Genomic DNA, 19,999 nt, shown 5'->3' with positions numbered 1-19,999 from the left:
ATCCTAAATTTATATTTGTTAGAGCGGAATTTTTAAAACGAAAGGGGAATAGGTATTGGAGGACACACAAGAGGCTGGTCCATCCTGCCATCCACCTGAGCGCGGGCTGGGGAGGCGAGCGGAGCAGAGGGAGCAGCAGGGGCGGGCGCGGCCACGGTCGCCCTCGGGGTTCTTAGGGATCCCCAGCCCCTTGGCAACAAGGCGAGCAGGCCTGGGGGAAGGTGGCCCGAGGGGGGGGGGCGAGCACCCAGACCACAAGGCTCCTCTGAGGACACCTGCGCGGTCAGCTGAGGTGCTCCCACCCATCCTCCCAAATAAGCCCCTAAAGCCAACTGTGAGCGGAGGGCGCAGGGCAGGGCGAGGAGGGGCCCGCGGCTGGGTCGATGGCGGGTGGCCGGGCTGCCTGGCCCCATCCCCTACTGCTTCTCGGGGGTGCCGTTGACCATGGGCCCGTACAGCCCACCCCCGTAGCCGGGCTCCTTGTGCACCGCGGCGGCGGCGGCGGCGGCCGAGCGGTCGCGCATGAGGTCGCTGAAGGCGTAGTCCATGGGCGGCCGGAAGCCGAGCGTGGGCACCAGGCCGGCCGTGGAGTAGGGCGCCATGAAGGCCAGGCCGCGGCTGTGGGCCGCCGCCGCCGAATAGGCCAGGCGCAGGGGGCTCAGGCCGAGCGGTGCGCCCAGAGGGTAGGCGCCCGCGTCGGCGCCGAAGTGGCTGGCGTTGGGCTGCAGCGGCGAGAAGGCGGAGCGGCTGCTGAGCGAGCCTAGCGCGCCGGGCGTCATGGCCCCGGCCAGCAAGGGTCTGTGGTGCGGGGGCGCGGCGGGCCCGGTCGTCAGCGGAGCGGGCAGCCCGGCTCCCCCGGCGGCTGCGGCCTCCACGCGCCCGGGCCACGCGTCCTCCACCGCCGCGGCCGCGCTCACCGCGGCCTTCTCCAGCGGCACGGCGGGGCCCAGGCCGGCCGCCAGGCCTCCGCGGTGGTGGTTGAGCACCTGCTCGATGGCCTGCACCACGTCGCCGCCGCAGCCCTGCAGCACCAGCTCCAGGACGCCTCGCCGGTGGCCCGGGAAGACGCGCGTCAAGATGTCCAGCGGCGTCCGCTGCCGCGGCCCCGGCCCGCCGCCCAGCCCCGGAGTCGGTGCGGCCTCGGCTTCTTCTTTGTCAGCCTCCGAACCCGATTCTGAACCCAGAGGGCTGGAGGAGCCGGGGCTGTCCTCCTCGCCGCCACCGCCGGCGCCCGCGCTCCCAGGACAGCTGCCACCCGCCTCCTTGGAGGCCCGGGCCAGAGGCGACCCCGAAAAGGACTCGCCGTCTCCGTTCTCCGAGCCTGAGCCGGGTCGCACCTCCGGGGACGAGGTCCCGGGACCTGAGTCCGCGCCGTCGGGTGACAAGGGCTTCCCTGGAGGTGGCGGCGGACTGTCGGGACGGCCGGGCTGAAGCAGCGTCTTGGGAAACAGATCAAACTTCTGCAACTTGGCCTCTGAGAGGAGGGAAAAAATGGAGATGTAAGGAGAGATTAAGAATACTGGACCCAGGATATGTCGGGCCTTTCGAATGCCAGTTTCCTCTTGTTCCTTCCAAACTATTCTTGACAGGGCTCCGGTTTTATTTTTACCTCTTCTCCAAGACCCTACAGCTCTCCCTTGCTCCTCCTAGGTTCATGCTTTTTCTATGCCCAGACACCCCCACTCCCACCTGACACCCTGAAAACTTAAATGTTTAGTATGCTCTTGCTATGCCTGTGCCCTCACACTTCCGCTCCCTTCCTATTTCACGCCGCCTTAGAGAAGTGGCCATGTCAAGGTTCAAATCGGAGCAAACAACTTCTCCCTATACCTCAGAGTAACTACGGAAAATACGACTCCACCCAGGTGGCCAAAGCCAACCCTGCCTTAGGCATCTCCACCTGGAGAGAAGTCTCCTTCGGGGACTAGGTCTTAAGCCCCTCTACATCTAAAGTAAGTTATTTCCTATTTCTAACCCACATTTTTCAAAACTCCTAAGAAATTCCCTTCTTCCAAAGAGGCTGAAAGCCGGAACTGTTCCATTGCCCAACTGCCCCTCTCACCTTCCAAAAGGTGGGTTTATGCTGGGAGCAGACAGAAGCAAGGGAAAGGGACCCAAGAAAGGGCAAAAAAAGTGCCAACCATGAGAAAACCGGCGTGCACGAGGGAAATGGAGCCAGAGCGAAGACAACGCAGAGAATGTTTAAAATGCCTTAGGAACAGGAGGAAAGGAATCTTGCTGAGAAACGAAAGAGGGCGTCTCCAGCCCTTAGGGAGGCAGTGCGGATTAGAAGGATTGCAGGGTCTTTTCACAAGAGTTGGGAAGAAAAGAGAGAGTTGGCCGTAAGAAGCTCAGAGCAGAACAGATGGGCGGCTTCCGGGCTGCCAGGGGAGAAGGCCCAGCTAAATGAGGTGGGCAGTAACTAAGGACCTGCCCCTAACAAGAGTGAGGCTGAAGTGCTGCCTTGGGGCCTGGGGTGAGCGCAGGAAGAAAGTATACAAACTGCCGGCCGGGCCAGGAGTTTGAGTGGGTGGAGAGCCTCGGTTAAGTGGTTGCAGCATCTGGGGAAGGGAGCTGCACTTTGTCAGTGAGGAAACACGCCACTAGGCCTCACGCACCAGCCCTGCGTCCCGGCTCCTCCTTCCAGACCCCACCCCACCCCCGTGTGACCGTGCTCTCACCTGCGCCCCCTGCGCCCCCTGCGCCCCCTGCACTGCCCGCGGGCGCTCCAGCTCCCGGCCCCCCGCCGTCGGTGGCGCAAACCGAGCCGAAGACTTCGTAGGCAGGCCGCGGCGGGATGATGCCGTTGGCGGCGGCCAGCGCCAGGCCCTCGGCAGTGCCGTACAGCAGCTGCAGCTCGCGCGCCTCGTTCTCCTCCTGCGCCTGCTGCCGGCGCAGCGCTACCTGCGCCGCCATGACGCGCTGGCGCTCGGCGATGAGCGTGCACTTGGCGCACAGGCAGTCCTTCCAGCGGCAGTAGCGCTTGTGGCCCTTGAGCGCAGACACCACTCCGTGGTTGCGGCAGCGCGCGCACTTGGGGGTCCGCGGGTACTTCTCCGCTGCCCTCAACAGCAGCGGCGGCGCCCGCAGCAAGCCTCCCGCCACGCTCACTGGTAGCGATGCTGCGGCAGCTGCCGCCGCTGCCACCGACGCCACCGACGCCACTGGCGGTCCCGTCGCTGTCGCTGCTGCCGTCGCCGCGCCCGGCACGCTGGGCAGCTCCGAGCGCAGCTCCATGGCTGGACCTGGCGTAGGGAAAGTGGGGAGAGCTGAGTCAGGGCAGTACAGTGCACTAGGCTTAAGCGCAGCCTGCAGAAACCCACATTTTGGGAAACTTTGGTTGTACAAGTTTAGTTAGTGGCTGTCAACAAGAACACCCCCACATCCATCACTGACCTCTTATATCTGACTTACACACCAGGTGTAAGATTTCGTTTGAATCAGTAGTTCCGCCAAGGGGGGAAAACAAGACAACGTTTGAAAGTCATTGGTTCAGTTTGGAAAGAAAATATTATGCCCAAAGCTAAGGTTAATTGGGGTGAGCGGAGAAAAGAGAAATGTTTGCCTGAAAGAGTCTCTTTCAGATTACAGAGAAAACTTGGGACCAACACGCGGATGTCAAAGGCAAAGCAAGAAAAAAAAGAGGAGCAAAATCATTCCGTTTGGTGGACAGGTGAAGAGGAGAGACATGTACAGCGAGGTGAGGAGCTGAGCAGGTCGCGCTGGGGTCTTATTTGTAGCTTTTAATGTGGGAGTAGAGGAATTCGAGCGGAAAGGAATTTCTTCCGGTTAAAAGTAGGGAAGAACTAGAAGACAAAACTCGGAGGCGAAGTTCGGCTTATGGCCCTGGGATCACAGCCAAAACAATTCTGGAAATACTGTGGTCCGAGCCTCTAAAGGGTTGGGAGAGGAAATGGACGCATCTATTCCACAGAAACGAGTGTAGGAGAGCTGAGAAGTGAGAAAGCCTGTCCGAAGAAACTTTCTTTGGACCCGCCACCCTAGCTCAAAGATTAGTTGAATAACAAGGAAAACATTCAGAAACAGCTGACAAGGCGACCCAGACTGAGGTCCACCGAGAGCGACAGTGCTGCATAGGAAAACCTCTCCAGCAAAAGGTAGGTAGGGTGGGGATAGGGCGAAACCTGTGGCTCGGGGTTTAGACTGTTAGTCTGGAGTAGTCAGAGGAAAGGCATATCTTCAGAAAAGTTAGACTTTGCAGAAGCCGGAGTCTTTTTGCTCAACGCCTCCTACCCCGCCCCCACCCTCCCAGTTTAAGGACTGAGTCCTCAGACACGCCCTCCTCATCCTGGGACCGCTTGGGACCCCCGCTTGTGCGCAGGTTCCAGAGTTTCGGTCTCAGGCCAGAGTTCTGGGACTTGCACAACCCAGCAGGCCTCAAGGAGGACAGGAAGTCGCCTCCGAAACTGACCCTGAAGGGACCTGAGAGTCCCACCTGCGCCGCAGCCGCAGAAGGCCCTGCAGGCCCTGATCAGGCTTCCGCCGCGGCCTCCACTTCCCGCCACGCAGCCCGGGTCCCGCCAGAGCCGGGGGCCGCTCCTGGGGTCTCCGTCTGGGAATCTCAGAGCTCCGTGGGCTCCGGGGCCTCTTCCCCAGACCCTCAAGCAAGCAGTCCCCAAGGCCCGCAGGGCCTGGGCCTCGCCCTTGGGGGCCACCGACCAGGTCGCCTCCCCTGCTCGGCCTCCCGCCCTCCCCTACCTGCCTGGAGCTCCGGGCTCCTCCTCCGTTGGCGCAGCACGCGTCGCCCAGCTCCGCTCGTGCCTCGGCTCTCTCGGCCTCGTCCCTTTGCCCCGGCCCCTTCTCTGACCACGTCACCCTCCTTCAGCCACCATGTCCGAACTTCCGGACCCCTCTGAGAACACAGCAGTTCAACACCCCAGAGGGCCCTCGGGGCAGGGGGCCTGGCCGGGGACCGGCTGGTTGCAACCCGCGTCCCCTCGGTGCGCTCCGGACGCTGCGCTCGCCCCGGGCCGGGTAGTCCGGCGCTGCCAGCTCTCAATGAGCCGCTCGCCCGCTCTATTGTTGCTCCTCAGGGCTCCATTAGACAGAATTGGACAACAATGTGGCGCCTGCCATTGGCCAGGGGAGACAGTCGGCGCTCTGATTGGCCGGGCCCGCGCCCGGGGAGCCCCTCATTCTACAGTGTCCGAAAGATTCGAAACTCCGCACGCTCTGCTGAGTGCCTGCGGGATGGGAGGGGGCGCCAGCGAAGGAGTGCGCGAGGAGGAGCGTTGCAAATGTCGTGACAAGAAGTTTCCGTGCGCCCGAGAGCGTGTGAATTGCTCCTAATTACCGTGTCCGGTGCGCCTCTCCTTGTAGACGTGTGTAACCCCTCTACTTCTGGGGCTCCGGCTCCACCGCGCCACTCTCCCTTGGCCCGGGGCTCTTGGCAAGGCCGAGCTTCCCAAGTGGCCCCGGAGGCCTGGGGCGGGCCAGGAGCAGGTGACAATTCAATTACCGCTGTCGAAGTGGGAGTGGAACCCGGGTGCCAGGTTGGGGGAGGGAGGGCGTTCTCCGCAGACTTGCCAAGATGTTTTTTGCTGGCTTCCTTCTGACCGTGACTGAGTGCTTCCACGTCCGACGTAGTTGAGAGCCGGTTTGCACCCTTCCCCTCCTCCCATCCCCTCCCTCTGTCACCTTTAATGCTTAGTTCCTTCGTTTGCAAAGTCTTGACACCATGGGCGTCACGGAGGGTAAGTGCGATTTGTGTTTTCAAGCGAGGAGCCCAGCGGAAGAACGTGGGTCTGCGCGTTGCAGCCTCTCCTCTCCCCTTGCCCCTGCCCTGTTCTTCGGCCCCCTGTGCCCTTGCCTTTCCGTATTTCTCTGCATCTTGCTGCCTTTTTTCTGTGGAATTCTTTTTATGGTTGTTTGAAATTAACAAAGTTTACTTGTAACTTTTTTTTAAGCGAAAGTAAAAAGCCGCCTTTGCGCCTCCCTAGATCCTCTGGAGGCTGGACGCAGGGACCAGTCAGGCCCATCAGCCCACAAGGCTGCCGCGGGGGGGGGGGGGGGCGAGGGCCCTGGACCAGCTTTGACTTGGCCTTCCTCGACCCATGCTGACGTCATGGCCCCAGAACCCGTTGGGTCTGCGGAGGGGGTAACAAGTTCAAATTCCCATCGGTTTGATGTTTATGTCCTTGGACCACGTCGCCCACGGATTCTCCAGCTCGGACTTTTCCTTTGAGGCTAACATTTTGCTACTCTTATTTGTTTTCTACTCTTCTCCTTCAGAGTGAAGAAAATTCGTTTAAATGAAATGCGAAGCTGTTTCCTTATTCCCTTTCCGATCCCTGCCGTGCGTTTTGGCGTTGATTTTTAGGAACCCCTGGGCGTCGGAAGTCGGGTCTCTGCCACTGCAGCGGACACCTGCTAGGCATAGAGCCAGCCTCGAGATGCAGCGCCTCCCTCCAGGAGCACCCGCGGCTGGGACTGGAAAGAAGAGACCAGCAGGACCCCAAAGCAGAACCACCGGCCTGCAAGGGTCGAGATGCGCGCCGCCCAAGGAGCCAACTGAGGATCCGACTGGAGGAGACGGGAGAAGGCGACGAGCCAAAGAATCTGGCAGACAACTTCCAGAAAGTTCACCAGGCCTTTTTCAAAGGAGCCTGGACAAGCTACAAAGCAACTTGGTTGCCCGTTACCAGTAAAGTTCTCGGGAGCCAGCCGGAGATAGGATTGGTAGGGAGTTAAGGGTCTTGAGCTCCCCAGGGCGTCAGAGGGTAGAGCCTAGGCCTGAGCGCTGGCCTGTGGGAGGGAGGGGCAGGAAGGCTCCACAGGCTGCCAGATTCCACGCGAGGCTGCTTTTAGAGCTTTTGGGAGGAAATTTTTTTTCAGAAAAAAAAAAGTGTGAACCATAAAACAAAATAACCTAGCCAGATCCCCGCCTAGGTTTTCTGGGAAGGGTGGTCTATCTTTTCTCCCGCCTGAGGCTAGAGCACCACTAGCCCTGCCGCTGAGATGAACTCACGCGAGACAACGGTTTTGGGAACCCCCGCTCTTGCGTTGAGCTTGATCGAACCTTTTTCCCCCTTTTCCCAGAGACAGGGTTGTTTCACAGTGTACCCAGCTCTGCCTGAACTCGCTTTTAGACTAGGCTGGACTCGAACTCACAGAGATCCGCCCGCCTATGCCTTACCATCCAGTGCTAGGATTAAAGGTGTGCGCCTCCGACCCGGCTGAACCTCCCTTTCTTAAAGGCAGGAGGTATTGCATCCTGGAAACCAGCCCAGGCCAAATCCTAGTAAGTTGCTATCTCCCTGGGTCTGAGACTCCGAGCTTGCTTTTCACAAGTCGAGGGTAGGGGTGTTCATGTGAAGAATGCTAAGAAGGGAATCAGGAAAACCAAACCAAAACAAAAAATGCTGTTCTGGACTCAGATAACCAAACCCACGTCTGTTTCCCAGACCCTTCCTGAGGTTAGTTAGCTTCTGCTGATACGAACCCTGCCCAAAAAGGAGAGGGACTGGAAGCGATGACCCAGCTGAGCATAGGTCATAGGGAGCATAGGTCCAACAGGACTAGGGCGACGACCCACCACCACCACCACCACCACCACCATCACCACGCACATCCTAACAAAACTCCACCCTTAGGACCTGAGTGCAGGTTTGGATACACTTTCATGTGCACACGAAGTAGCCGCCCACCTCACCAAGGTGCGCTCACCTCTGATGTTCTCCCACCCAAGGGACCCTTTCAAAAGTTTGACTTCACAGTATGCTCTCATAAGCATGTTCGCTTGCAGGCCCAGTCAAACTCAGATGCCTGCAAAGTTCCACTTCGTGAGTCTGCACACTCAACATTGGTCATATCCTCAGGCAATATTATGCTAGTACACAGAGCCCCAGACCTTCTCCGCCTGCTGGGACCAGGCAGAAAAAGCCCAAGATCGGCACTCCAAATGAAGTGACTGATAGGACTCAACTCACACTTTCAGAAGTGTCCTGGGCTCAGATTCATTGGCTGATGAGTCTGTGGGGTGGGTGGGGAAGGGATGTGTGCACCCAGCCAAGAAGTCCTCACCCTCATGCTCGGTCAACTCACGGCCACTCCACAGCAGAGGCCCAGAGGGAAGGCCTAGATGGGAACCCGGGATGATGCTGGGTTGGAGGCCCAAGAGTGAAGATTCTGAACTACTGACTAGAAGGGCTGGGGCATCAATGGGGGGACCTGGGAAGCGTTGACTTTTGCGCGCTGTTTGCCCGCGGCCTCGGAGCGAGCAGACGCCATCTGTTTGCCGGCTGCGATGCTTCCCGTTTAATTACCCTCCCGGCAGCCTAATAGAGATGATATTAAACTAAATCTTTCTGACATTAAAAGTAATTATCCCCAAACCGGTGGCTCCGGGACGGAGTTGCCCCTCCCGTACAGACCCCTTTCCAAAGCTCTGGATTCCGTTGGTTTGGCTCAAACTCTACACCTGGGAAGGGGCTGGAGGAAGAAGAAGGCGCCTTGGGAGGCAGTGTCTCCTAAGGCAGGCATTCCTGACAAGCGTTTTTCCGCATCGTAGTGGCTTCTGTTCCTGCGTGGACGCAGGCGTGGACTGCAGCACGCGAGACATTTTCCTCCAGTCTTACTGATTAAGCCCGCCAGTCGTGCGTGCCCAGCGCAAACGGAGAGAAAGGCAGCCTGGGTCTATTGAATGGCCCTCGGTGGAAGGCTAGACTAGGGCAAAGAAAAGTCGACACAACTTTGGAGTTTGGAAACAAAGAACCACACCGCCCACTGTGACTCTGGGTCTTTGGGTGTACCTCCTGTGAGGGCTCCAGCGTCTCACACTTTCCCTGCAGTGTTTTCTGAAGACCCATCTTCCCCCATTAGGTCCTATTATCTCATTTTTCAGGGTGAGAAACCGATTTCAAGCTGGAAGGCGGTACGAATTTCAAGCACCTTCCCTAACCAGTTCTGAAAAACTCTGGGTTCCACTTGAGGCTTTTCCTCTGCACTCGGGTCCAATCGCTGGTGCTCCGCTTCTTGGGGGAAAGGGCACTGGGCATCTTACTCTCCAGCAGCAGGTGGAAAGGGCCAACTGAGGGGGAAGGAGGGACCGCACCCGTGCAGTAGCACGGAGTATCAGGAGGGGACAACACTAATCAGTAGCCATGGCCACAGCCACTGCCCTCCTATGATAAGCCCTGCAAGGGAGTAGGGGTTGCCCAAGGTCTCAAGGCTTTCTATTTTTAAGTGTCTCCCGTGTTTGACACTCAGTTAAACTGTAGGTGTGTCCTGTGTTGCTTCACACACAGTGCTTTTAGGAAGTGCAATGGCCCATTTCAGACCTGAGTGGCCCAGAGCGATAAGGTAACTGGTTGGGGAACACTGTGCTGCTCCGCCTTATGGAAGAATCCAGATCCAGTGTCCAGTAATAGGCCCTGTCCGCTCACCTCAATTCTGTGATAGTATAGTATTAATTCAGTATAGTATGGGGCTTAGCGATTACTTTTAGGGTTGATTTCTTTAAATACAGCAGTTATTTGAGTAAAACTGAGAATCTGGTCACTCACACATTTGTTGAGTCTCTAGAATGTGCCCTGCTCTGAGGAGCAGAGATTAATTACTTGTAATGTGTCCTTACAGAGTTCACTGATCAACTAGGCACAGTTGACCTCACAGTGCTAGAACAGTGGATGTGGAAGGAGCTTCTTGGGGGGCCCTTGATATGAGCGTCGGTTTTCCAAAATGGACTCTGTCAGTGCTTGTTCTTATAAAGTAAATATCTTACAAATGTTTTAAAAAATGTAGCAGAATATATTTCAGTATATATCTTTGTAAACTATTTTTTGTGTGCTCATTTACCAATATATGCACCATGTTTACATATATAAGCATTTTCATAATCTTTAAAAGAATAGAATTATGGATGTATCTTGTTTGGCCAATTCTTTTCAATGCTAGTCTCGACTTTATGCTCTAACAGCATTGCAGTCATGAGCATCCTTTATGAATGTGACCAATTATTTCCTTAGGATAAATTACTAGAAATAAGATCGAGTGATCAGACACCACCCCCACCCCCGCCTTTGATAACTACCTGTCAAACAGCCCTCAAAAAAGGCTGTGGCAGGCAAGGTGCTCAACAGACACATCTTGGGATCGGTTTAATCTTTGTTAATTTAAGCAAGCAGTACCTCACAGGCCTTGCAATTTACATTTTCTTAGGTTTCATCTTCTTCTTCTTTCTTAGTCACTGTGGTCCATTTTAAAATAACCGACACTAGTCCTTTAAAGAATTAGGGCCCCCTTCCTTTCACTTAGCTCAGTAGCTGTGCACACCCCCCAGGCAGCAGTACTCTCCTTTCTACATTTCTCCATTCCAGGTTACAGGTGTTCCTATCACCATCCTGAGGCTTTAAACTTTTTTTTTTTTTTGAGGTAGGCATCCTTGTTAATTTCCTCTAAAAAACAAAACAAAACAAGGTGTATATTTATAGTATCTTAAAGGTTTTCCAGTTTTAAACTAAGATAATTTATTACCTATATATATATATTTTACCATTAGCTCTTTTCATTATTTCTATAATTAGTTCAGTTGAAATTAATTTTTATGGAAGCTGTGAAGTTTGTAACCTAACTTTCCCCCCAAATAATTGGCTGGTGATCACAGGACTGTTTCATGACCTGCATGTTCCTTTCCCGACCACACACATACTAACATCATAGATGACCTTTCTTGGCTCCAGCACTTGTTTTCCCTCTATCCCCAGGGATCTAATTGTTGCACTTGTATAATATTTGGGAGAGCAGGTCATACTATCGATTCCTGATTCTTCTTTTTTCAAACTTCATGGTTGGTTTTTTTTTTCAATACAGTAATCTAAACCAACATTTTATGACTTACAAATCTAATTAGTAAAATAAAAATTGACAACCCCCCCCCATGGGGTTTTCTGTGTAGCCTGGCTGTCCTGGAACTCACTCTGTAGACCAGGCTGGTCCTGAACTCAAAGATCTGCCTGCCTCTATTTCCTAGAATTAAAGTGCTGGAATTAAAGGCATACATCACCACTGCCAGGCAGAACCTGTCATTTTAAATTACATTTGTGATTGTACATCTTTGCAACAGGGGATGCATTCACCCAAAAAACAGTGTCTTTATTCCTAAGGATGATTCTTTTTTGGGGTGGAGGTAAGAGTCATCTTCCCCCCGCCCCCCACCATACTGTTTCCTAAACACACATCCTTGGTAGTATGTAGCTATTTTGAGCAGAATCTTTTCTCCCATTTTATCTAACAGCTAGTGGCATGAGCTTAAGAAAGTCAAGGTGATTTGCAGGTCATTCTGAACTTTGGGGACTAATCCTTAGCTTGGTGAGTTCAGGAGTTAGCTTCCAGGATGATGTTCCAAGTCCAACTTAGAGCCTTGGCTGTGATATTGGGGCAGGACAGAAAGGGGAATTTAAGGTGGTATAGGTAATGAGAGGAGGAGCCCCTGGACCCAGAGTCCAGTCCAAGTCTCTCACCAGCTGAGCCAAGAATTCTGGGTATAAAGGTCACTACATTTCACTCCTGCTGACAGTGCCTGCCTTGTGGGACTTGCCAGCTATATCTGGGTTTCCTCACAGCCATCTGAGATGCTGGGTCAGATCTAGGCTGTTTCCTAAGTCAGATATGTTTAGACCTTTCTTGAGAGTGCAGCAAGGAACAGCTAGTTGTGGAGAATTCCCAGCAGGCAGCATCTAGGACAAGACCAAACTGAAGAGGGAGGGATGGATGAGTTCGGAAAGAAGCCCAACGAGTGTACACCACAGGTCACCTCTCTTTTGTTTTTATCCCTCCTGTATTGTTTTTTGTTTTTTTTTTTAAACTCTGACCCCACCCCCATTTCCTGTTGTGTTGCACAGTGTGGCTGTTAGAACCTGGCAGTTCCTAGTTTCCTGACTTCTTTAGGGTCTGCCAGGCCCCATCTGGGATTTGGAACCCATGTCCTGTATTAGCTGATACAGCAACATGCTGCTCTTTCTTCCCCCAGGTTTCCTTCCAATTCAGCTTCTGAGATGCCTCAACTGTCTCTTGTTAGTGTAGCACATGTTGACTCTGGTGGTGTGGGTATCCCAAGTGCCTCTGTGTTGTCCTCTCTGAAACCACACAATTGCCTGTTGTCATCTCCAATTTCTATTAGAAGGAACTAAAAAGGAACTAAGAAGGAAACAGAGATGTGATCTGCCAGGGTCACAGGGCTGGTGTGGTAATGGTTGAGAATGGTTGTTTATAATCAGAGAATGAATGGTTCTTTCCTGCCAGTGCCCTGAGCCACCCCACTGGGTGTGGAGGAGCTTTCTCCAATGTTTGGAACCTGTTTGTTTGGAGGACTGGCTGAATTGTGTGCTCATTGCTGGTTAAGCACCCCTCACTCCCATCTTTTTTGCCCTTAATCACACCTCCTCTGAAAATGAGGATAAAGTAACCCTTCCACTAAGCATTCAGTAGTGCAACATATTAAAGCCTGTGATGGGTTGAATGATAAATGCCCACTCCTCACAGGGTGGCGCTAGATGGAGTGGTCTGCAGATTGGCAGTTTAGCTTCGTTGCCTGTTCTCTCCGCTTCCTGTGTATGGATAACATGTGACTTCAGTGCTTCCCGACTGCCAGGTTGCCTGCCCCACACTCCTGCTGCAAGGCCCTCCCTGTCTGCATGGACTATGTCCACTCTGGAGCCAAACACCAACACAAACTCCTTCTCTACCTTGCACTTTGTTAGGATTTTATTTTATCATATCATGTCTTACCAACATCTATTCCACCGTAGCAACAGAAAAGTAATAAAAACTTCTTAGTGGCTGGCACATGAGTATTATCTACTAGGCAAGTACTATGCTACCCCTGAGAGGAAAAAAATTGTTCCCTTCTCAGCATCCTGTTTACCTCCATGAGAAGAGAGACTGGGTATCTGGTACCTGGAAACAGAACTTTGTCTTGGGTGCCTTTGATTTTGAACCCTAATCTGAAAATTCTTTCCCAGAACCCAAATTTAGATGGTCTGACATGACTGAATGACCTCTCAGCATACCCTGGATGCTTAAAAACTCTTTCTCACTCTGACTCTGTCTGTCCGTCTGCCCATCCATCCGTCTATCTTTCTCTGGCCATAAGCTTCATACATGTTCTGGAGGTTACACTGACCAGAATTCAAAACATAAAGCATCCTTCCCACACAAACAAGGAGGGTGCAGAACAGCCAAGGACCACTCTAAGCCCTCTGACATTTGCTATGGGTAAAGGCAGGTCGTCATGGAGACCTTAGACAAGCCAGTTCATTGCTCTGGTCCTCAGTTTCTCCATCTATAATATAAGGGTTTAAACTAAAGACCACAATGATGGAACTAGAAAGATAATGGTTTGAAGTGGACATTTTTGGTTTCTAAATGGATGTTAAACAGAGTCCTTGGCACTCACCTTGGGAAACAGAGTTCCTGACTGCTTCTTCTGACTCCCAAAACACAAGGAAAAGTTTCAATAAGGCTTGTTGTTGCTAACTTCTCAGAAAAGCCTTATGCAAATGTTACTAGTGTGTGCTCACGGGAGGCAGGTAACATTTGCAGGGCCTGGACACCTGTGTCCAGAAGGCAGGCTCAGTTCTGATGCTGTGGATGCCTCGCTTGGCTGAGCTGGGACCTCAGACTGCCAAGCTCACTGTGCTCCCCAATGGGACTTGGCTAAGAAGCAGTTTTGACTCTCTAGCCTTGGGTTGGGAGTCTAGGTTTCTATATTTCTGGAACCAGAACTCTCTAACAATAAAACTGGTGGTTCAAATCACTCCTGTCTGGCATTTTGAGGCTGAGAATCAAGTTTGCAAGGTTTCACTGAATGGATAAGCCAAGGCTAATCTTATCTCCATAAGTCAAGGGACACTTAAATAGTGCCAGTATTGTGATTCATTTTGGAACAAATACTTGTTGTGGAGGCAGGCCCACACATAGGTCAGTTGTATATAGTAAAGAGGCTCAGACACTTCTGTTGTCCTGTCCCCCCACCCCTCCCATTTTTTTATCAGTGTATGGAACAGGGACTATACATTACTCCTCATAGAATAGTCTGTGGTTCATTCATAACATTTACTGTCAGTACCCTGTGCCAGATCCCACAAGTGTGGACATGTTACAGTCTAGTGGAAGAGACCTCTGTGTAAACATAATATGATACCTGCTCTGCCAGGGAAACACAGGGACTAGAAGAGACCCTCGCTTTGTGCTGTGGGTTCCATGAACTTGCTGGAGAAGCAGTGCAATACTGGCCTAAGCTCTGAAGACAAATGGTCTGTGTTTGATATGGCTACTCGGTTTACTGGTTGTATGTGACCTTGAACAAATGACTTAACTTCCTGGGTCTTAGAGCATCAGTGAAGTAAAGAGCAAATGAGTTCATACTAGTAATTCTCACAATGTCTGGCATATAACAGATACTATTTAAGTGGTCCTTCTCTTACCAAACAGTTCTTTATGACACCTGCACAGTAGCAGTCCTGTGCTGGGCAATACAAGTTACTGACTCCACTGTCAGGGCACTTATTCCTTCAATAAAGCCAGAACACTCTTATCCAGGAAGAGTTTGAAAGGAGTGGAGGGTGCGGAAGGAATTTCTAGCACTGAGGGCACACAGGACAAAGGGGAATGTGTGACAATGTTAACTAATGTTAAGCTACATGTGGGTCTAAAATTCTATATGCTGAAGCAGCCAGTGAATAAAAGCAGAGAGAGCTCAGGGCACATGTGGTCTCCAGAGGCCCATTGCCCTCCTGTTATGCATCTCTGGATAGTGTGTCAGCTCTCTGAGCTTTAGCTTTTATAACTGTAAGAAGGGATACTAGTAGTGGCAAGCCCACAGGGTGAGTCTGAGGATGATGTGGAAGAACAGTGCAGCAATCATGTTGGGCTTACTTAGAGATCCAACACCAATTCCTGCTCACCCCCACCCCCCTCAGTAAACAGCTAGCTTTGCTTCAGTAACCACTGGGTACATACCTACAATGTGCCAGATTATGGAAATAAAGATCAAGATATACTTTCTTGGCCTTTCAAGGTTACTAGATGAGTTATCGTCCATCTTTTAGTAGATTGATGCCAGTATCTCTGTTCAAATTCAGTCAATATATCCACAGCTACAGTGTGTTGCTTGCTGCTCATTTTGTTAGGTCTTGAGAATATGAAATAACTTTGGTCTTTTGGGGGCATTACAACCTGTCTGAGGAAGGAGGCTAAGATGGTTTGAATATGGTTGGTCTAGGGAGTGGCACTATTAGGTGTGGCCTTGTTGGAATAGGCGTGGCCTTGAAGTAGGTGTGTCACTGTGTGGGCTAGAAGACCCTTATCCTAGCTGCTTGGAAGCTAGCCTTCAGATGAAGATGTAGAACTCTCAGCTTCTCCTGCATCATGCCTGCCTGGATGTTGTCATCCTCCTGCCTTGATGATAATGGACTGCTCACAGCAGTAAACCCTAAGACAGACACCATGAACTGAATTATGGTTCAGAAAGATGCAGCACTATGAAAGGGCAGCACCAGGCTGAAGAATCACAGCACAGGCCCTGAGGTGTGAGGGATGAGGCAGTGGTCAAGGACACGTGGGAAGTGAAGGAAGGTGGCTGCAGTGCCTATGCAGGCAGTCCTGCGTATGGCCAAAGAGCACAGAAAGCTGGCACATGCAGGAAAACTGCTCAAATCAGAATGTGCTGAGGGCAAGACTAGAGAGATAAAGGAGGGAAAGGAGTAGGGTAGACAGCAGGGGTTAACTCCAAACCAAGAACTGGGGTTTTATTTGGAGGGCACAGGGAAGCGTCTGGGGTCACTTTCTGGCAGTGGTGGAGAAGGGTTTAGAAGAGAAGACTGGAGAATGGGAACCAATTAGGATGTAATTTTGTAATATTAATGAACGATTAAACTCTGAGGGAAATGTGTTGTAATGGGATAAACGAACATTGAGTGAATTTGAGGGTCCCATATGCATTAAATTTTCTTAAATCTTAGCTTTTGATACATTTCCTTGTAATGACAGAATAAAAAAAATATGGCTTTCCTCTTTCTAACATTCCAGCCTTCATTATCAGAAAGTCTTGGTAGTGTGTTTGTACTTCCCTAGAGGCAGTATTGCATTGTTGCAGACGTGCAGGAATTGGGGGTGGGGTGTCAAAGGGGGTCGATGCAGAACTCTGTTCTGCCCCTTAATGTAGATGGGGCTTGCAATGATTGCTTTGAAATTTCTTTGCTGTATGAAGAAAGTAGGAAGTTGAGAACATCTATACAGAGGATTGTTGTGAGGTGAGAAGGTTTGCAATGCACTGAGTACTTTTCCTAGGGCTCTAAAATACAGAAACTCTTGCATTTCTTTTTATCCTTTCTTCCATGTCTTTCCCCATAAACTGCCACTTCTCATGTCCACCATACACTATTATAATCCTCTGAGTCTGCAGGGCAGATACTAGCTGTTCCAACTTCTTTACAGGAATGCATTGAAATCTCCTAAGATTTTAGGAACAAGTCATTGTTAGCATTTCCCTTTTGTATAGCTGAAGAGCTCTGACCCAGGAAGGAACTTTCAAAATGTAATAGAAACTGAGTGTTGTGGTACACACCTTTATCTCAGCACAGAGGCAGTTGCATTTGTGAGTTCCCAGCCAGCCAGGGTTAAACAGTGAAACCCTGTCCCAAACAACACTTTTCAGTGGAGGGGAGCAGTATGAGTGGTAAGGACTTTTATTGTCTTCTAAAGCTGATTAATTGAGAAGAGCAAGAGATACTAAATGCACAGGGATGGTCAAGGCAAGAGAACTGACTAGTAACATCTAATCATCCCTAGGAGCTTTAGATACAAAATGTGGCTTGAAAATAGAAAAACCACACAGCTTCAACGTCCCAATTAGTCTGATGCAAATGGTATCTCTTTGATTTTGCTAGTTAACAGAGTCCACTAAGAAACCAATGAACAGAGATTCTCTTTCCAGAAGAACACGCACTTAACTTCTGTACACAAAAGAGGATTTCAAGAGCTATGCCTGGGGTGAATTTATATAATCTATAGAACAATGAAAAGCAAGAGGCTAGGACTTGAGTCTTGACTCTTTTACCATAGTAATGTTGGGGACATTAGGCAAGCTATAGCCTTGTGAGCATCTTATGAATGATTGATTTCCTCTGGCTTGGTCAGAGCAGTGAACTGATCACAATTCTGGAAGGCAAGGTGAACTGAGGGTTTACTCACCTTCTGGTCATACAGAGCTAGGGCTAAAGTGCACACACATGGGAAGATCTCCTAAGAATTTAAGATGATCACATGAGAAATAAATGTGAAGGGTTACACAGAAAGGCCTAGTAAGCTACTTTTGGACTGAATTAGGACTTTATGTCCTATCCTCTCAAGGGATCTTGAACAAGGCAGCTGAATGGGATGGAGAGAAGTGTCAATCAGTGATGTCACAAATGGAGACAAATAAGACTCTTCTGCATCCATGGGTAAACATGTCAGAGCTTTACAGTCCCTAAAAACTAGCCTGCTGCCTGGCATATTCAGGTGAGCATATCTAGCTTAAATGCAACTATAGAAGTGGTGTTTTAATTTCATTGGCTAAACAAAACCTACAAACCTTAATTCTCAAACCCTTGCACGAGAAAGACTACACAAGAATGTTCCCATCCAACTCAGGCTGGGAACACTTTTGACACAGATGAACACCTACCTATATGGCTTACAAAACTCACTGGGTCAGATCATGGTGACCTTCTAAACCAGAAGCCTTCCAAAACAACCTGCTAAAGGCAATGGGAAATTGGCATTGCTTCCTCAACCTTCTACACAAATTCTTCAAAGACACAAATGATAACCCAAGAACAGAGGGCAGTGACATAGAATGAGGGATAACAAGATATCCTGGAGATCACTGGAAGTAGCAGGACAAGGAGTGTGGAGAAAATATACTGATGCCCTCACTGTGTATGGAGGCTGGCAATGTATAGCTCAAGGGAGGCCTAAGGCTACGAAAGCCCTGTAATGACACTACTGATTCTATAGTGATAGAAAGTCACTTTAGCTCTGTGCTTGCAGGAGACAGCATCTGAGGCTCTGTCCTGTCTGGAGCTCGGTCGACCAGAATGCCAGGAGCAAACAGTAACAGGGCCTAGAGGATGGGAATTCAGGAGGCTGAGCAGGTTAGACTGAGAACTTTCTAAGGCAGGGTTGGAAAAGGGCTTGTCAACTTCACATACATTCAAGTAACATTTAATAACTGTTATGAAACTGGTTTCAGAGTAAAGTCCATATGTTGATATACAGAAGCAAACAGGAATGGCAGGGAATGATGTAGTGAAGCCAAAGCCAAATCGCAGGGACAGGTTAGACATAAGAACTCTGAGATGGCTCTCAAAGCCCTGCCCACACCCTGGCTGCTGGTTTTGAGTATGGTTTGAGTTCAGAGCTGTGGCTTCTCCCAGAAGCTATAGAATGAAGTCTAGCTGGAAAAGGAGCTAGTGCCTAGTACAGCTGCAGCTTCAGAAATGACATCTTGTGGTACCACTAGATTGGGAAGGAAGGAACAGCGTTGGAGAGGAATGCTCCTCACAGTGAGCTCCCTCTTCAGTCAGTTGGCAGATAAAGCATAGTGGTATTGGGAATAATCTCTTAGAAGAGTTTTCAGGGGATGTTTGTGGCTGAGCATCAGAGGAAATCAGGTGAACTTTCTTGGACAATACTTTTTGAGTAGAGGGAAAAGTGACCAGGGACATCTTCCACTTTGGTTAAGTCTTCTTAGAACCCCATAATGGTCCCAGGGAAACACACCTAACACACTTACAAAATAACCAGACTGGTAGGTCAGCTCTTAAGATAAAGACTGGAGATGACACAAAAACCACCATAAAGAATACTTTTGGATTGACAGGCTGTGAAGACATAAATATTTTTATGAACTAGCCCAAACCTAAAACCCATAGAAAGTGCACATCTACTCAATCAGACCCAAGATTACAATAGATCAACACTGGCAGCACATGTATTCTAGGCTAAGCCCCCACATTTGCTCCCTTAAATATATGAAGTCTGAATTTTTAGCCAAAGAATGAGATTCCTTTTATTTGAGATATAAATTCAATATCTAATATTAAAACATTCAGAAACTAAAATCATAGAGCAAGTCCCTTATTGCAGGAAAGCCCATGGGGCAGCTGATCAGATTTTGGCAATGGCTAAGGTGCTTAACACACCAAATGCTGGCCAGTGATTGTGGGGCATGCCTGGAACCTGGCAAGTAGAGGGTGAAGCAGATTACTGAAGGTTTGAGGCCACACCCCTGAGCTGGTGAGCTCTTGTCTCCAAAGTCTAAAAAGTAAAAAACAAAACAAACAAAAAGCCACCCCGCCAAGTGACAAGGTCCCAATGTCTAAAGTCGTAGAGGGAGAAAAGGCAGGAAAACTGTGTGGTGCACACTGAGATACAAGCAGTGTGGGAGCAGATATCTAGGAAGTTCTAATGCCTTAATACAAACTAAGGAGCAGCTTGCCACAGTGGGCCTGTAGCAGTCTTGGTACCAGCACTCTCTGCTCAGGATCTCAACACATTGTGTACTTAAATAGTTTCCCAAGCTGCAATGAAAGAAAGAAACAAAAAAATCCCTCCAAGATGGAATATGGAGCTCATGACAGGAGTATATAAATACCTTGCATTTATATCAAATGAGTCCACAAAATGAATAACAAAAATCTTACATCTTAGTAAAGGAGTCAGATATAGCGTACACTCCTCTACCCCAAAATGTCTGATGCTCAGGCCCAAAATGTCCCATTTGAATTTTTTTTTTTTTTTTTTTTTTACTTTCCCTTTTAAAATTAGGTGATAAACTTAAAATGCAGTTACAGATAGGAAAAGGCAGAGGGCAGAGCCCTGGCTCAATGAGACATATCAAATACACAGCATCCTGATGTCAAGGACAGAAAAAAATGTCTTGGACAACAAGGGAAAGATGGGTGCCACAGAGGTTAAGCTCCCCAGGGACCACTCA

At 50.3% G+C, this 19,999-nt stretch overlaps 1 protein-coding gene across 1 annotated transcript; it reads right to left on the bottom strand.

The window, feature by feature from the left end:
* Positions 1 to 329: 329 nt before the first annotated feature.
* Positions 330 to 5,405, bottom strand: Dmrta2 (DMRT like family A2). Its single transcript, XM_052177000.1, has 3 exons — positions 4,720 to 5,405; positions 2,682 to 3,245; positions 330 to 1,474 (listed from the first exon to the last, which is right to left on the bottom strand). The coding sequence occupies exons 2-3, from the start codon at positions 3,235 to 3,237 to the stop codon at positions 417 to 419; spliced, it is 1,614 nt and encodes a 537-aa protein (XP_052032960.1). The 5' UTR covers positions 3,238 to 3,245; positions 4,720 to 5,405; the 3' UTR covers positions 330 to 416.
* Positions 5,406 to 19,999: the final 14,594 nt, after the last annotated feature.

The sequence above is a fragment of the Apodemus sylvaticus genome, chromosome 3, assembly GCF_947179515.1.
Source record: "Apodemus sylvaticus chromosome 3, mApoSyl1.1, whole genome shotgun sequence".
NCBI lineage: Eukaryota > Metazoa > Chordata > Mammalia > Rodentia > Muridae > Apodemus > Apodemus sylvaticus.
Note: the sequence above shows the minus strand (reverse complement) of the source record. Positions and strands in the feature narration are given on the sequence as shown.